Source organism: Nomascus leucogenys, chromosome 8 (genome assembly GCF_006542625.1).
Source record: "Nomascus leucogenys isolate Asia chromosome 8, Asia_NLE_v1, whole genome shotgun sequence".
NCBI classification, from domain to species: Eukaryota; Metazoa; Chordata; class Mammalia; order Primates; family Hylobatidae; genus Nomascus; species Nomascus leucogenys.
Window position 1 is genome coordinate 74853443 of NC_044388.1, and position 13957 is coordinate 74867399.

A 13957-nucleotide genomic window follows, 5' to 3' on the forward strand; every position below is an offset into this window, starting at 1 on the left:
CTCTTAGAAGCTTTAACTCATTCCCATACCTGGAAGTCCATCCCAAACCGAAGGATCACCTGTCACAAAGAGACAAATGGTCCTTCTGTTAGGATTGTGTTCCCCTCTAGGATCTCTGTATCTCGCCTTCCCTGTCTGAGAAGCACCCTTCCTCTCGTGACCCCAACTCCAAAACCCTCTGATGGAGCTTCCCCCTTGTGCTGACAGCCCAGTTTTCTGTGCTTGGACCCTCTGGGCCCATCCTGGCCATGGTGGGTGAAGACGCTGATCTGCCCTGTCACCTGTTCCCGACCATGAGTGCAGAGACCATGGAGCTGAGGTGGGTGAGTTCCAGCCTAAGGCAGGTGGTGAACGTGTATGCAGATGGAAAGGAAGTGGAAGACAGGCAGAGTGCACCGTATCGAGGGAGAACTTCGATTCTACGGGATGGCATCACTGCAGGGAAGGCTGCTCTCCGAATACACAACGTCACAGCCTCTGACAGTGGAAAGTACTTGTGTTATTTCCAAGATGGTGACTTCTATGAAAAAGCCCTGGTGGAGCTGAAGGTTGCAGGTGAGCCTCCAGGTTTTGTTCTGAGAACATTTCTCTGTAGGATCTAGAGCAGATGCAGAGTCCCTCTTCCAAAAGCACTGCAGACCCTCGTGGCTGCTCACTAGCAATTGCCTGCACTGCCTTCCAACTTAGCTTCTCTGCAACCCTTAAGAAAGACACATTCTTTCTTTAGAAAGAATTCCTGCTGTACCCTACATGCTGAAGTAAACAACTCCCTCCTGCTGACAACCAGAGATATAAGGGAAATGAAGGACGACGTATAGGAAACATTAGAAACCATCAGTTCAGTGACTGGTACACAGTCATTTTGGTTTGGTTGTGTAACAGATGGCTTCTGTTGTGTCTCCAAGTGCACATTACCATGGGTCCTGGGAGGTGGAATAGTGACTGTATCTGCTGCCAGTGTTTTCCAATCAGTGACTCCCAGAAACATTTTTGTAGTATAATGAGGCATGTTTCTTACTTGTTGCTTTGAGGAAGAACACACATCATGGGGAGCTGTGGCAGGGTCTCAGTAAGAAGGTTTTAGAGCAGACTTACTATACAATTTGGGCTTGTGTTAGGGGATTTGGGGGAGGGTTTATAGACTTAGCTCTCTGCTCTGGATGAGATACTGTCAGGAAGGTGTGGGGAGATGAATTCTGAGAGTGGGAGCCTTAATCAAGCTTATCTAGGAGGAAGGAGACTAGGGTGAGACTAAAGCTGTAAATGATGAAGAGGCAGCAATTCCTCATTGCTGATGGGGGATGTCTGGTTATTGTTGTGGTTTGTACAATGTTCATGTTTTTCTCTGCACTCACAGAGGATTGGGGTGGCCTTGTATTTCCCATGATCTGTCACAGTGATAAAGTACTATTTTTTGTGTTCTGTGAAATTACTCATGTTCCACAGGAGGATACCAAGACCTGGTGTCAGGTTCCAGACGCCAAGGAGAGCTTTTTTCTTTCTCAGTGCAATCCCTTGCCTCATGGCTTCTGGTTGGGTTTGGTTTAAGGGGAGCTGTAGCAGACAATGGTAGGAAGAAGAGAAAAGGGAGAGGTCTGGGTGCTTATTCCGTGGCTTCCTTCCTGCAAGATACCCTCAGGCTGGCTGCATTGCCTTGCTGAAGGTCACAAGTCAACTCAAGAAAGTCCTCAATGCATCAATCTTCTCTTTTATGTCTCCGGAACAGATCCCTCTCCTCCTCCCTCTGGTAATTGGGGTGGATGGGAATAGCCCCACATTACTGACCCTGGGATACTGCACTAGCCCATTTAGTTTTCTTTTCATCATGACCACACTTGTGTAAATAGCTCCTGAATGAAATCTTCCTTGGATTATCAAATGTGAGTCTGCCATTGATTCCCATTGAGACCCTCCCTGATACAGGAGCTCTCAAGAATGTAGGCCAATTTATCCTTCTACAGCATTGGGTTCTGATCTTCACGTTGAAGTGAAGGGTTATGAGGATGGAGGGATCCATCTGGAGTGCAGGTCCACTGGCTGGTACCCACAACCCCAGATAAAGTGGAGCAACACCAAGGGAGAGAACATCCCGGCTGTGGAAGCACCTGTGGTTGCAGATGGAGTGGGCCTGTATGCAGTAGCAGCATCTGTGATCATGAGAGGCAGCTCTGGTGGGGGTGTATCCTGCATCATCAGAAATTCCCTCCTCGGCCTGGAAAAGACAGCCAGCATTTCCATTGCAGGTCAGTACCTGCTTGGCCTCAGCTTTACTGAGCCAAGCTGTGGCAGGTAATGAAGGGGGATGTGTGAGTCTCTACTATGTGAGTCTCTGCGGTCAACCTGGGTCTCTGCATTGCATGTAAGGCTCAAAGCAGGGAACTGGAGGCTACTCGCTGCTTTAGGGGAGCTTCCCCACGCCACAAAGCTGTTCATGCCACAAACATTTACTGATCACTTCCTGTCTGACAGAAACAGAAGGTGTGACAGGCAGTGGGAATTGGGGAAAAACGTTAAGAGAAGCTCTTTATGTAAAGTCAAATGACAAAATGGGAAAACATATATAAATTTACAAACTCATAGAGAAAGACCTAATCTTTGTGAAACAGAAGATTTTGAAAACTGAGTAAAAAATTTTAACAAAGGTCATGAATTGTTAATTCACAGGAAAGGAAATAACCCACAAAAGGGTGCTCATTCTCACTCATTAGGGAAACATATCTGAAATCATTTTTCACTTATGATATTGGCAAAAATCAAAACCCCACTGCCTTGCTTGATAACACATGGCTATGGCAGGAATGTAGGAAGGCAGTGACTCTCAGTCATTTGCTCGTGTCACTTGTATTTTTGGTGTGCATTAGCACAAGCTCTATTGGGGGATCTATCCAAACTACATATTTATTGATCTAAAATTCCAGTTCTGGGATATGCTTGCATTTTTATGAGATGATCCATGTAAAAGGTTTCTGGGGTTTTTCTTGTTTGTTTGTTTTTGAGAGGGAGTCTCACTCTGTTGCCCAGGCTGGAGTGCAATGGCGCAATCTCAGCTCACTGCAACCTCCTCCTCCTGGGTTCGAGAGATCCTCCTGTCTCAGCCTCCCCAGTAGCTGGGATTACAAACATGCACCACTGCACCTGGATAATTTTTATATTTTTACTAGAGATGTGGTTTCACCATGTTGGCCAGGCTGGTTTCAAACTCCAGACCCCAATTGATCCACCTGTCTTAGCCTCCCAAGGTGCTGGGATTACAAGTGTGAGTCACCAGCCTGGCCTATAAAAAGTTTCTTATAGCATTGATTATGATTGTATAAGGTTAGAAGCTATGCAGATGCTCACTGATGGTGAACTTCCATACAAGGGAATACTGCCCAACTGTGAAAGAAAAAAGTGATAATTCTCTCTATACTAATATGGAAAGATCTCCAAGACACACTTTGCACTGAAGAGTGAGATGCAGAGTGATGTGTATAGAATGTTATTTTTAGTTTAAACAAGAGGAAAATTAGGAACATATTTTAATTTACTTTTTTTAGTTCTTGATTGTGTTATTTAACTTACATTTTTAAAATTTAACAAGCAATTTTGTAATACTCACTGTACATCAAGTACTTTATTTACTTATTTAGGGACAGAATCTCTCTCTGTCACCCAGGCTGGAATGCTGTGGCACAATCTTGGCTCACTGCGAGCCCCACTTCCCAGGTTGAAGCAATTCTACAGCCTCAGCCTCCCAAGTAGTTGGGATTACAGGGACATGCCACTACGCCCAGCTAATTTTTATAATTTTAGTAAACATGGGTTTTCACCATGTTGGCCAAGCTGGTCTCAAACTCCTGACCTCAAGTGATCTGCCTGCCTCGGCCTCACAAAGTGCTGGGATTACAGGCGTGAGCCACTGCACCCAGCCCATTAGGCCCTTTTTAAGTATTAATTTAATTCTTCTAACCTCAGGAGATAGGCATTATCATTACCCTCATTTTATAGATTAGGCCACTACAAACAGAGAGGTTATGTAAGTAGTCCAACATAGCACTGCTCGTCACATGGGGGAGCCAGCATTGAAACCCATGCCCTCTGACTCCACAGTTTATGTCCCTAAGCATCATATTAAGTGGACTAAGGAAAAGTTAATAGATGGAGGGAGGGAGTACTAGGTAGATTGGAGAGTTGCATGACTTTATGTACATGAAGTTTTTGAACCATGTAAATGTGTTACTGGTTGAAAAAATATTTAGAAAAAAATGAGTACGACTCTGATCAAGTTAATTTCCATACGAGAGGCAGACCTCTCAAGATAGTAATAGTAGTAGCTCGTAGTGAGGGTTTACCAAAGTCTTCTCTACAGTCCTCTGAGGCTTTAGGGAGAGAACGCTTATTTAACCTCATGAGATAGATTCCATGCCCCCAACCTGGGCTGAGCAGCTAAAGCTTGGGGTGCTGAGGCTGGGGAGGCTGAGTGCACTAGCTCCCATGACCCACAGCTCTCCCCTTCACAGACCCCTTCTTCAGGAGCGCCCAGCCCTGGATCGCGGCCCTGGCAGGGACCCTGCCTATCTCATTGCTGCTTCTCGCAGGAGCCAGTTACTTCTTGTGGAGACAACAGAAGGAAAAAATTGCTCTGTCCAGGGAGACAGAAAGAGAGCGAGAGATGAAAGAAATGGGATATGCTGCAACAGAGCGGGAAATAAGCCTAAGAGGTATCCAATGCGAGCAGAGAATCTAAGCCCCTGGCTTGCATGCCCCAGCCTGAAGATCTCACCCCCATTCCCACCCTGGCACTGCATCAAGTTTAAGGTTTATTTTCCTGAAACCCCCCTTACCCATAACTGTTCTTTTTTTTCTTCTTTTTTTGCTTATTTTCCAGAGAAGCTCCAGGAGGAACTCAGTAAGTTCCCATTCCCCAGGAGACCCAGGAATGTCTTCTTATCCCCACTTTGAGTGCCTTGATAACCCTTCCCTATTCATTCCATTGCAGAGTGGAGAAAAATCCAGTACATGGCTCGTGAGTGACTCTGACATTTTCTCTGAATTTGAATCTATGACTCTCTTCTGCTTGGAAATTTTCCAGCCCATAAGTCTTTGCCCAGGATTGAAAAATGGTCCCAGATCCCTTTACTCAGGAAAAGAAAGCAAGTTTGGCTCTTTGGAGAAACCCCCCAGAAGGAGTCTCTCTCTTCTTTCTCTCTCTCTAAGAAAAGAAAAAGAGGTCTTCAATCTCTTTGTACTAGGGGCCACAGACCTTTATGCCCTAAAAAGCACTGAGGAATATCCAGGGGTACACTTCAAAAGGAAGAGAGAAGGGTGAGGTGCATTTTCTATGGCAGGAAACTTACTTGTTGTTTTCCATAATCTAGAGGATGTTGAAAGGAAAACAAGAATGGAAGATTTAAGAGATAAGAAAATCAGAAAAGAGAGAGGGAGACAAGTGGGTCTAATAAAGAGAAGTAGCTACAGTGGCTCAGTTGATATAGATTGATCATAACTGCTTTCAAAAACTAGTCCCTGAAATTGCTCATTAAATTTCCCAAATTCTTTTTAGAGCAAGGTAGGAAATGATACAGATTGAGAAGGGTGGATCTTGTACTCCTGGACATACACATATAGACACGGTGACACCTATGCCCAGATACAGGAGTATAGACAGATTCAAAATAGATTAGCTGGACTCCATTGGGAAGGAACTCACAGTGACTGCCCTGCCACTAGCATTCAACCAATGTTCCCAGACTTGATATCAAGAAGATGAGGTGAAGAGAGAATTGAGCCTGCAGAGTGAGACCATAGTGAAGAGTGGAATGGTCAAAAATGGATGCGAGAGGAAGGGGAAGGGGCCAACAGAGCAAAGGCAGTGTTCAGGTGACATCTCTACCTTTCTTTCATTGTAGGCGGAGAGAAGTCTTTGGCCTATCATGGTGAGTGAGCCTGATGCTCTCTGGGTTTGCTGGGTCATGTACCATGAACATTTCAACTTTTTCTCTGCTGTGACCCATTAATGTTCTCAGTTGGATTAATCAGATCTAACCCATAGACTCAATTTTGTGTGGTAGGGGGTTGACTTCTGCTTTTCTGGAGCCTCTGAGAGACTCCTGACCCTGCACATGCCCAGGCAAAGCACAACCATGCAGCCTGCACCCCCCATGACACAGGGAGCCGAGCCTGACACTGTTTAGAAGGTGCCACCTCTGATCTATCAGAGCTGTAGAGGAGGGAAGCTGAACCCTGGAAGAGACTCTGAAGAAAAGGAGAGAAAACGTGTAGTGAAAGGAGAATGAAGTGGAGAAAAGAACAAAAATACTGATCTTTTTCTTATCTGTGTCTCCTTCCTTTCAGAATGGAAAATGGCCCTCTTCAAGCCTGGTGAGTAAATCACTGTATGTTCCCTGGATCAACAACCTGAGGGACTATATTCCTTTTTCCTCCTCCAACTCTTGTGATTTGGGGAAGAAAATTTCCCTTGACTAAGAAAGTTTGGGGTAGACAACATTAAATCCCAATCTGAAAATTGGGCCCATCTCCAAGACCCTTCCCGCTGAGAGCCCAGGGAACCAGGGAGAATTGCTCTCTTGGGCTTCCTCAGACCTTCCTGGGAAGGAAGACACATAAAGGGTGGAGCTGAGGGGAAGGAGACACGCACTGAGTGATACTGCAGGGAGAGTGAGGATGCAAATGCCAAGGAGAGGAGGTGATGCCTGCCCAAAGAACTTTGCACTTCCCAGGCTTCTCATGCCTGTGTCACCTCAAATGATTTAATGCTTCCGAGCTTTCGCCTCCACATTTTTAAATGAAAATTGCAATCTGTGTTTTGTGGGGTTGAGGTGAATACTGAAGGAATAATAAATACCCACTGGTCAAAAACCAGTAAGAAAGAGATGACAAGTTCAAACTGGTTGGTTGAAAAAAGGTTTGCGGAAAGGAGGGTTAAGGGTAAGCAACAAGGAAAAGTGCAGTGCCCCCATGGTTCCCAACAGCGGGGAGCTGTCTTCACTCCTAGCCTGGGAGGGCTAGGAAGGGGAGGCATTTACTGGAACCCAGAGAAAGGTAGCTCAAAGAGAGGGCTCCCTGAGAACAGTCGTCAGGCCTTGTTAGAGCAGCACCAGCTGCTGCTGGCAGGGAGGAAGCAGGAGAATAAACGGTGTGTCTCTCCTTTCTTTCTCCTTCCAATCTTCTATCAGGGCCTCTAATTGGCCAAACCCAGCAGCAAACCAGAGGACAAGGGAGTCCAGTGGCACTATCCTTAGAGTACAGATTCCTGGGACCCAGAAGAGGGTGGAAAAAGCTGAGGCTGGAGAGTGAATCTGGGGCCCCTCATGGAGCCCAGCACAGAGACGGCCTTGCAGCTATTAGAACATCAGGAGCTTCCTTCATGGCCTGCTGTGGGCTGAGTAAATAACATGATTCCCCTATACTACGCTAGACATTCATATTTTTATCCCCATTTTTAAGGTGACAAAATGCTTCAGATGAGGCTCCACCTTGTTAAATAAATTGGATGTATGGAAAAATAGACTGCAGAAAAGGGGAGCTCATTTAGTTCATGAGTGATCGAGTGAAGATTGAAAATTAACCTCTGATTATAAGGCATTAGGGGGCAGAGTCAGTGTGGGGAGGGAAACAAGAAAAATGTAGCAAGAGGATCCTTATTGCTTCCTGACACAGCATCAGGGTATTGGGTTAGGCAGATACTGACCTTACTTTCATTTCCCCTCTGGACACAAGACCCCTTGAGCTTTCTCCCATGACATTGATGAGAGAGTCATATTCAGAGCAGGCTAGGGACACCAGGTTCTGGAAGGACCTCCTCAGCATGGTCCAGGCCTTGCATGCTGAGGCTCTGAAATCCAGGAAAAATGGCTGACCCCATGGACACCTTCTCAAACTCTCTGCAGCGGATGTGATTCTGGATCCAGACACGGCAAACGCCATCCTCCTTGTTTCTGAGGACCAGAGGAGTGTGCAGCGTGCTGAAGAGCCGCGGGATCTGCCAGACAACCCTGAGAGATTTGAATGGCGTTACTGTGTCCTTGGCTGTGAAAACTTCACATCAGGGAGACATTACTGGGAGGTGGAAGTGGGGGACAGAAAAGAGTGGCATATTGGGGTATGTAGTAAGAACGTGGAGAGGAAAAAAGGTTGGGTCAAAATGTCACCAGAGAATGGATACTGGACTATGGGCCTGACTGATGGGAATAAGTATCGGGCTCTCACTGAGCCCAGAACCAACCTGAAACTTCCTGAGCCCCCTAGGAAAGTGGGGATCTTCCTGGACTATGAGACTGGAGAGGTCTCGTTCTACAATGCCACGGATGGATCTCATATCTACACCTTTCCACACACCTCTTTCTCTGAGCCTCTATATCCTGTTTTCAGAATTTTGACCTTGGAGCCCACTGCCCTGACCATTTGCCCAATACCAAAAGTAGAGAGGTCCCCCAATCCCGACCTAGTGCCTGATCATTCCCTGGAGACACCAGTGACCCCGGACTTAGCTAATGAAAGTGGGGAGCCTCAGGCTGAAGTAACATCTCTGCTTCTCCCTGCCCAGCCTGGAGCTAAGGGTCTCCCCTTCTGCAACAACCAATCAGAACCATAAGCTACAGGAACACACTGAAGCACTTTACTGATATTCATTCCGTTATTCCATATGACAGTTGTTTTGAGTTTGGTACCACCTATTGTCCCCTTATACAGATAAGGAAACTGGGGTGCAGAAAGGTGAATTAACTTTACAAAGTAGACATGACTAGTGAACAACAGAGCTGGGATCTAAACAGCAATAACTAACATTAACAGAGAATTTAAGATGTTCTGAGTGCTGTATTATAAGCTTTGGTGGATGTCACTCCTTTAATCCTCACAACACCCTATTGGGTAGTCATATTTTGCAAGTATGGAAGCTGAGGCAGGGCAACATGAAGTAACTTACATAACTCATACAGTAATTTGTGCAGTTGGGAGATGTTCAGCCTTAGTCCCTGGCTAATTGCCTGTTCTTTTCCAGCCTGATTTTTTCCCACAGGAAGAGCCCACATGTAGCCTTGAGGTTTCCTTCCCAGGACAGCTCCAGGGTAGAGATCATTGTAAGTGCTTGTGGAGTTCACATCCCTATTGACTCTTTCCCAACTGATTATCAGAGCCTTAGACCCAGCACTCCTTGGATTAGCTCTGCAGAGTGTCTTGGTTGAGAGAATAACCTCATAGTACTGACATGACATGTGACTTGGAAAGAGACTGGAGGCCACACTTGATAAATCATGGGGAAGAGATGTGTTCCCACCCAACAAATGTGATAAGTGATCGTGCAGCCAGAGCCAGCCTTCCTACAATCAAAGTTTCCAGGCAGAGCAAATACCCTAAAGATTCTCTGTGATATATGAAATTTGGATGAAGGAAGCTAAAAGAATTACAAGGATGTTTTCAATCCCGCTATGGACTCAGTCTCCTGGAAATAGGTCTGTCCACCCCTGTTCATTGGTGGATGTTAAACCCATATTCCTTTCAACTGCTGCCTGCTAGGGAAAACTGCTCCTCATTATCATCACTATTATTACTCACCACTGAATCCCCTCTACTTGGCAAGTGGTTGTCAAGTTCTAGTTGTTCAATAAATGTGTTAATAATGCTTACTCTTCAACTTGGCCTTTTCTAGACTGTGGTGTCTACTCAGCACAGTAGAGTAGTCTGCACACCCACTGTACTCACCACAGTCTCAGTTTACCTCACTGCAGCATTTTCAGAAAACCCTTATTGGATGCATTTTCTATTGCTGCTATCTGAATTACCAGAAATTTATAGACTTTTTTGTTTGTTTGTTTGTTTTTTGAGACTGGATTGTGCCACTGTACTCCCAGGCTGGAGTACAGTAGCATGATCTCAGCTCACTGCAACCTCCACCTCCCAGGTTCAAGCGATTCTCCTCCCTCAGCCTCCCGAGTAGCTGGGACTACAGATGCGTGCAACCAGCCTGGCTAATTTTTTGTGTTTTCAGTACAGACAAGGTTTCACCATGTTGTCCAGGATGGTCTTGATCTACTGACCTCATGATCCACCCACCTCGGCCTCCCAAAGTGCTGGGATTACAGGTATGAGCCACCGCCTGGCCTCAGAAATTCATGAACTTAAAGCAATACAAATTTATTATCTCACTGTTCTGTAGGTGAGAAGTCCCACAGGGATCTCACCAGGCTAGAATCAAGGTGTCCGCAGGCTAGATTCCTTTCTGGAGTCTCTAAGGAAGAATCTGTTTCCTTGCTTATTCAGACTATTGGCAGAATCAGTTCCTTTCATTTACAGGACTGAGGTCTCAGTTGTTTCCTGGTTTTTAGCTAAGGGCTGTACCCACTTCTAGAGGCTGCCACACTCTGGCTCCTAGCTCCCTTCCTGTATCTTCAAAGCAGCAACAGTGAGTTGAGGCTCATCTCCTAAGTCTTTTTCTCCATTGTATCTCTCTGATTCTTTTACCTTCTCCTTTTTTTCCTTCTTTTCTTTTTTTTTTTCTTCTTTGTCAAGGACTCGCTCTGTCACCCAGGCTGAAGTGCAGTGGCGTGATCTCAGCTCACCACATACTTTGTCCCCTGGGCTCAAGCAATCCACCCATCTTAGCTTCCCAAGCAGCTGGGAGCACAGACCCACATCACCATGCCTGGGTATTTTCTTGTAGAGACAGGGTCTCGCCATGTTGCCCAGTCTGGTCTCAAACTCCTGAGCTCAAGCAATCTGCCCACCTTGGTCTCCCAAAATGCTGGGATTATAGGCATGAGCCACCACACTCAGTCTGCCTTTTACTTTTAACGACTCCTATGATTAAACTGAGATCACCCAGACATTTTAGAATAATCTCTCTATTTTAAGGTCCATAACCTTAATTCTGTGTAAAATTCATTTTACCGTGTTATACATTCTTTTCATAACTTTCATAGTGGATATAGCTCAGAGTGGGTGCGGGGAGCACTATTCAGCTCACCACACTGATTTGGGAAGTGATCCCAGGAAACACAAGTGCAGAAACAAATTGAGAAATGAAAAAAAGCCAATTACATGAGAAATGGGATAAAGCGTTCACTCATGAGTAAGTTACTATGTGGATAACTTGGCTAAATCCCTTTTAGGACTCTCTTAAGAAACCATATGAAATGTGTGATATAGCTCAGAATCTTCCTAAGGACTACAGGGCCTGGGACTTTATCTCCACTTCCCATCCTCCTCTGCTTGAATTGGTTGAAGGTTGGCCTCGGAGTGTTAATTCTAATGCACTTTAAGATTGGGCTATGTAACTGCAGAAAAGCAACTATCACGGGTGTGATAAAGCTCACAGGCAAAGGAGAAGGGAGATACTCACTGGAGGTGGAAAGGTTGTCATCCTTGCAGAAAACTGTGCCGCAGCTATTGGCAAACTGTGATAGGCCAAGAGAATATGGGATGGGGCATCAACAGGGTCTGTTATAAGGGCTCTGCCTCTGAGAATATAGTGAATGCCTTTCAAGGTCTCTCTGCCCTCCCTGTACCACATTTAGCATTAGTGACCTCTTGTCTTCCAATACATGCCCATATCACATGGCCCTGCAGCCTCACCACATGGACTGGGTCTGGGATGGACACCTGACCCAGGCTAGGCCAGAGGACCAAGTGACATGTGGCCAGTTACTCCTGTAGCAGATGTGCATGGGAGCTGTGGGAAGAAATGTTCCACTCATGGTGTGGACTAAACAATGGTGGATTGCAGAGAGAACACCAAAGCCTATGAGCAGAGAGAAGGCTACAAGATGGAAAGAGTTTAGGCAAATTTCTCACGTTTGGTTCTTTTAGAAGCCCAGTATCATTTCTTCTCTTCGAAAAAATGTGTTCTTTTGAGGCAAGGTAAATGTACTCATTAATATTGCTTGTAGTCCTAATATTCAGAAGCTTACGCAACTATTATAATATGTTCAGTGATTCTGTGAGTCAGGAATCTAGAATTACAGGGCAGAGTAGGAATGGATTTTCTGTGTGCCAAGATGTCTAGGCCTCCCCTGGGAGTACTCCATAGCTGGAGATGACACAGCTATATTACCTTTAAAGACTGTAGTTTATTGCAAAGCAAAAGGAAATCAGTGCTCGCCCTGTATCCTGGTTCTTCTAGGGTTGGCAGGTCCATAAAGAACCTTGCTAAAGTGACCGTTCCTATCTCTATCCCTCCCACTACAGAGCATGGTTGGGTTAGGTTGTTACTACCTAACCGGGCACACCCCAGTAGAGCCTGATTTCTTTCTAAGCTACCCCATCATCAACTGATCCTCTTCCTTCTCAGAACACACATGTTTCCCTCTAGCTCAGATCAACTTTGGCAGAGGCTGAGGCCTGGCTTAGCTGGATGCTTCTGGCAAAAGGGCTACTTCAAAGCCCTGGGCCTTATTTCTTCAGGTAAAAAAATATAAAGTCAGATCTCATCCTGGCTGGCCATGCTGTTAGACCCTTGCATCCTTCTCTTCTGCCTCTTCTCAACAGCTGCCCAGTCCTGTTTGGAATTCATATACATACAGTTCTAATACTGATGTATTTACCCTCATGAGCGACTCAACCCAGAATCTTATTTGAATTATAATCCAGAAACATCAGGTGATGTGTGAGACTACTGTATGAGAGACAGTTTAAGGGTCAGTCCAATGGAAAAAACAGTTCTCAGAGCTTTCTTTAGCTTATTCTCATCAAAGAGCTTTCTCTGCAGAAGGAACCGACTGTTTCCTCCTTCCCAGTCCTAGAAATCCTGACCTAGAGTGGCTTAATCCTGCTAGCATCTCTCTCTCGCACTCTGGTGCCAAATGACTCCAGGAACTGGGCCATGACGTGGTGGGAATGACCTTACCCTGAGCATGTCACTCATGCATTGGACAACAGCTGACAGCAGAGCTTAGAGCTTAGAGCCGGGCCCTGTAAGGTGAGAGGAATCACATCCTGCAGAAGTCTGTCCTGAGAAGCAGGTACTCCTGTCACAGCAAAGACACAGTGGATACCTGAGTAACAATAATACAAGACAGGACATGGGAACAGCAAAAGATTTGGGTGTCACAAGAGGCTGAGAACACTTCAGGCAGGAACATTCAGAGTTCTTTTTGGAGAAGGTAGGCACAAAGGCTGGGCAGGATTTCATGGGGCAGAGATGGAGCAAACAATTCAAGTGAAAGGCATGGCATGGAAAGGGAGCGCTGGCCACAGGGAGTGCAACGTTGTGATGCAAGGCCACTGTGGAGCCATTGCTAGCATATTAACTGCAAAGTTTTGAATTGAATCAGAAGGGAATTGGAGGCCTCCAGACTAAGCATTTAGACACTTGAGGGGAATATTGATAACTGGGCCTCGGGAAGATTATTCTGGAAGATATCTTTACAATTACAAGATTGGAGCCTTTGGGAGAAGGATGATGTTTACGGGAGGATGGTATGTGTGCTGGTGTGTGTGCTTGTGTGTGGCTCTTGGACCCAACCTGACCAGCTACTATCTAGAAGGTGACAGACAACTAGAAAGTTTTGCTTATTTCCATCTTCTGCCACCACCAGAATGCCACCTCTCTGAGGGAAAGGGTTTTTGATCCTCACTCAGGATTCTCAGCACCTCTTATCCAATAGCTTTGGAATGAATGACAAGGCCTTCATAACAGCCACTGCAACTGCTGTCTCCTTTCCTTTGCTACCCCTCCCACTCCAGCCATGCCTGCTTCCCGGAAGCCCTCCTGCGCTCCAGGCCCAATCTCCAAAGCCAGCAAGTTGAACAAGAGTCCTCTGGCTTTGGAAAGAGGGCGGCTTATGTTTTGCTCCTGATGTGTCCTCCCGAGCAAAATTGCCCTCTACATAGAGAGGCCTCTCCTTGTGGACACCAGCAAAGCCACCGACCTCGGTGACAAACTGCAGGGAATCTAGAGAGAGAGAGAGGGAGAGGGAGAGGGAGAGGGAGAGGGAGAGGGAGAGGGAGAGGGAGAGGGAGA

The 13957-nt window shown here is 45.9% G+C and overlaps 1 protein-coding gene across 1 annotated transcript; it reads left to right on the forward strand.

The window, feature by feature from the left end:
* The first annotated feature begins 209 nt into the window (after positions 1–209).
* BTN3A3 (butyrophilin subfamily 3 member A3) lies at positions 210–9626 on the forward strand. The gene is made up of 8 exons (XM_030817429.1): positions 210–555; positions 1962–2243; positions 4500–4700; positions 4868–4888; positions 4979–5005; positions 5889–5915; positions 6334–6360; positions 7890–9626. The coding sequence occupies exons 1-8, from the start codon at positions 249–251 to the stop codon at positions 8591–8593; spliced, it is 1596 nt and encodes a 531-aa protein (XP_030673289.1). The 5' UTR covers positions 210–248; the 3' UTR covers positions 8594–9626.
* The last annotated feature ends 4331 nt before the right edge of the window (positions 9627–13957 follow it).

What these genes read in the sequence shown, in the direction of transcription:
- BTN3A3 (XM_030817429.1), top strand. Translation starts at nt 249, where the DNA reads ATGGTGGGTGAAGACGCTGATCTGCCCTGTCACCTGTTCCCGACCATG. An exon ending in GGTGGAGCTGAAGGTTGCAG is followed by an intron (nt 556 to 1,961) that starts GTGAGCCTCCAG and finishes ATCCTTCTACAG; the next exon opens with CATTGGGTTCTGATCTTCAC. An exon ending in AAAAATCCAGTACATGGCTC is followed by an intron (nt 5,006 to 5,888) that starts GTGAGTGACTCT and finishes CTTTCATTGTAG; the next exon opens with GCGGAGAGAAGTCTTTGGCC.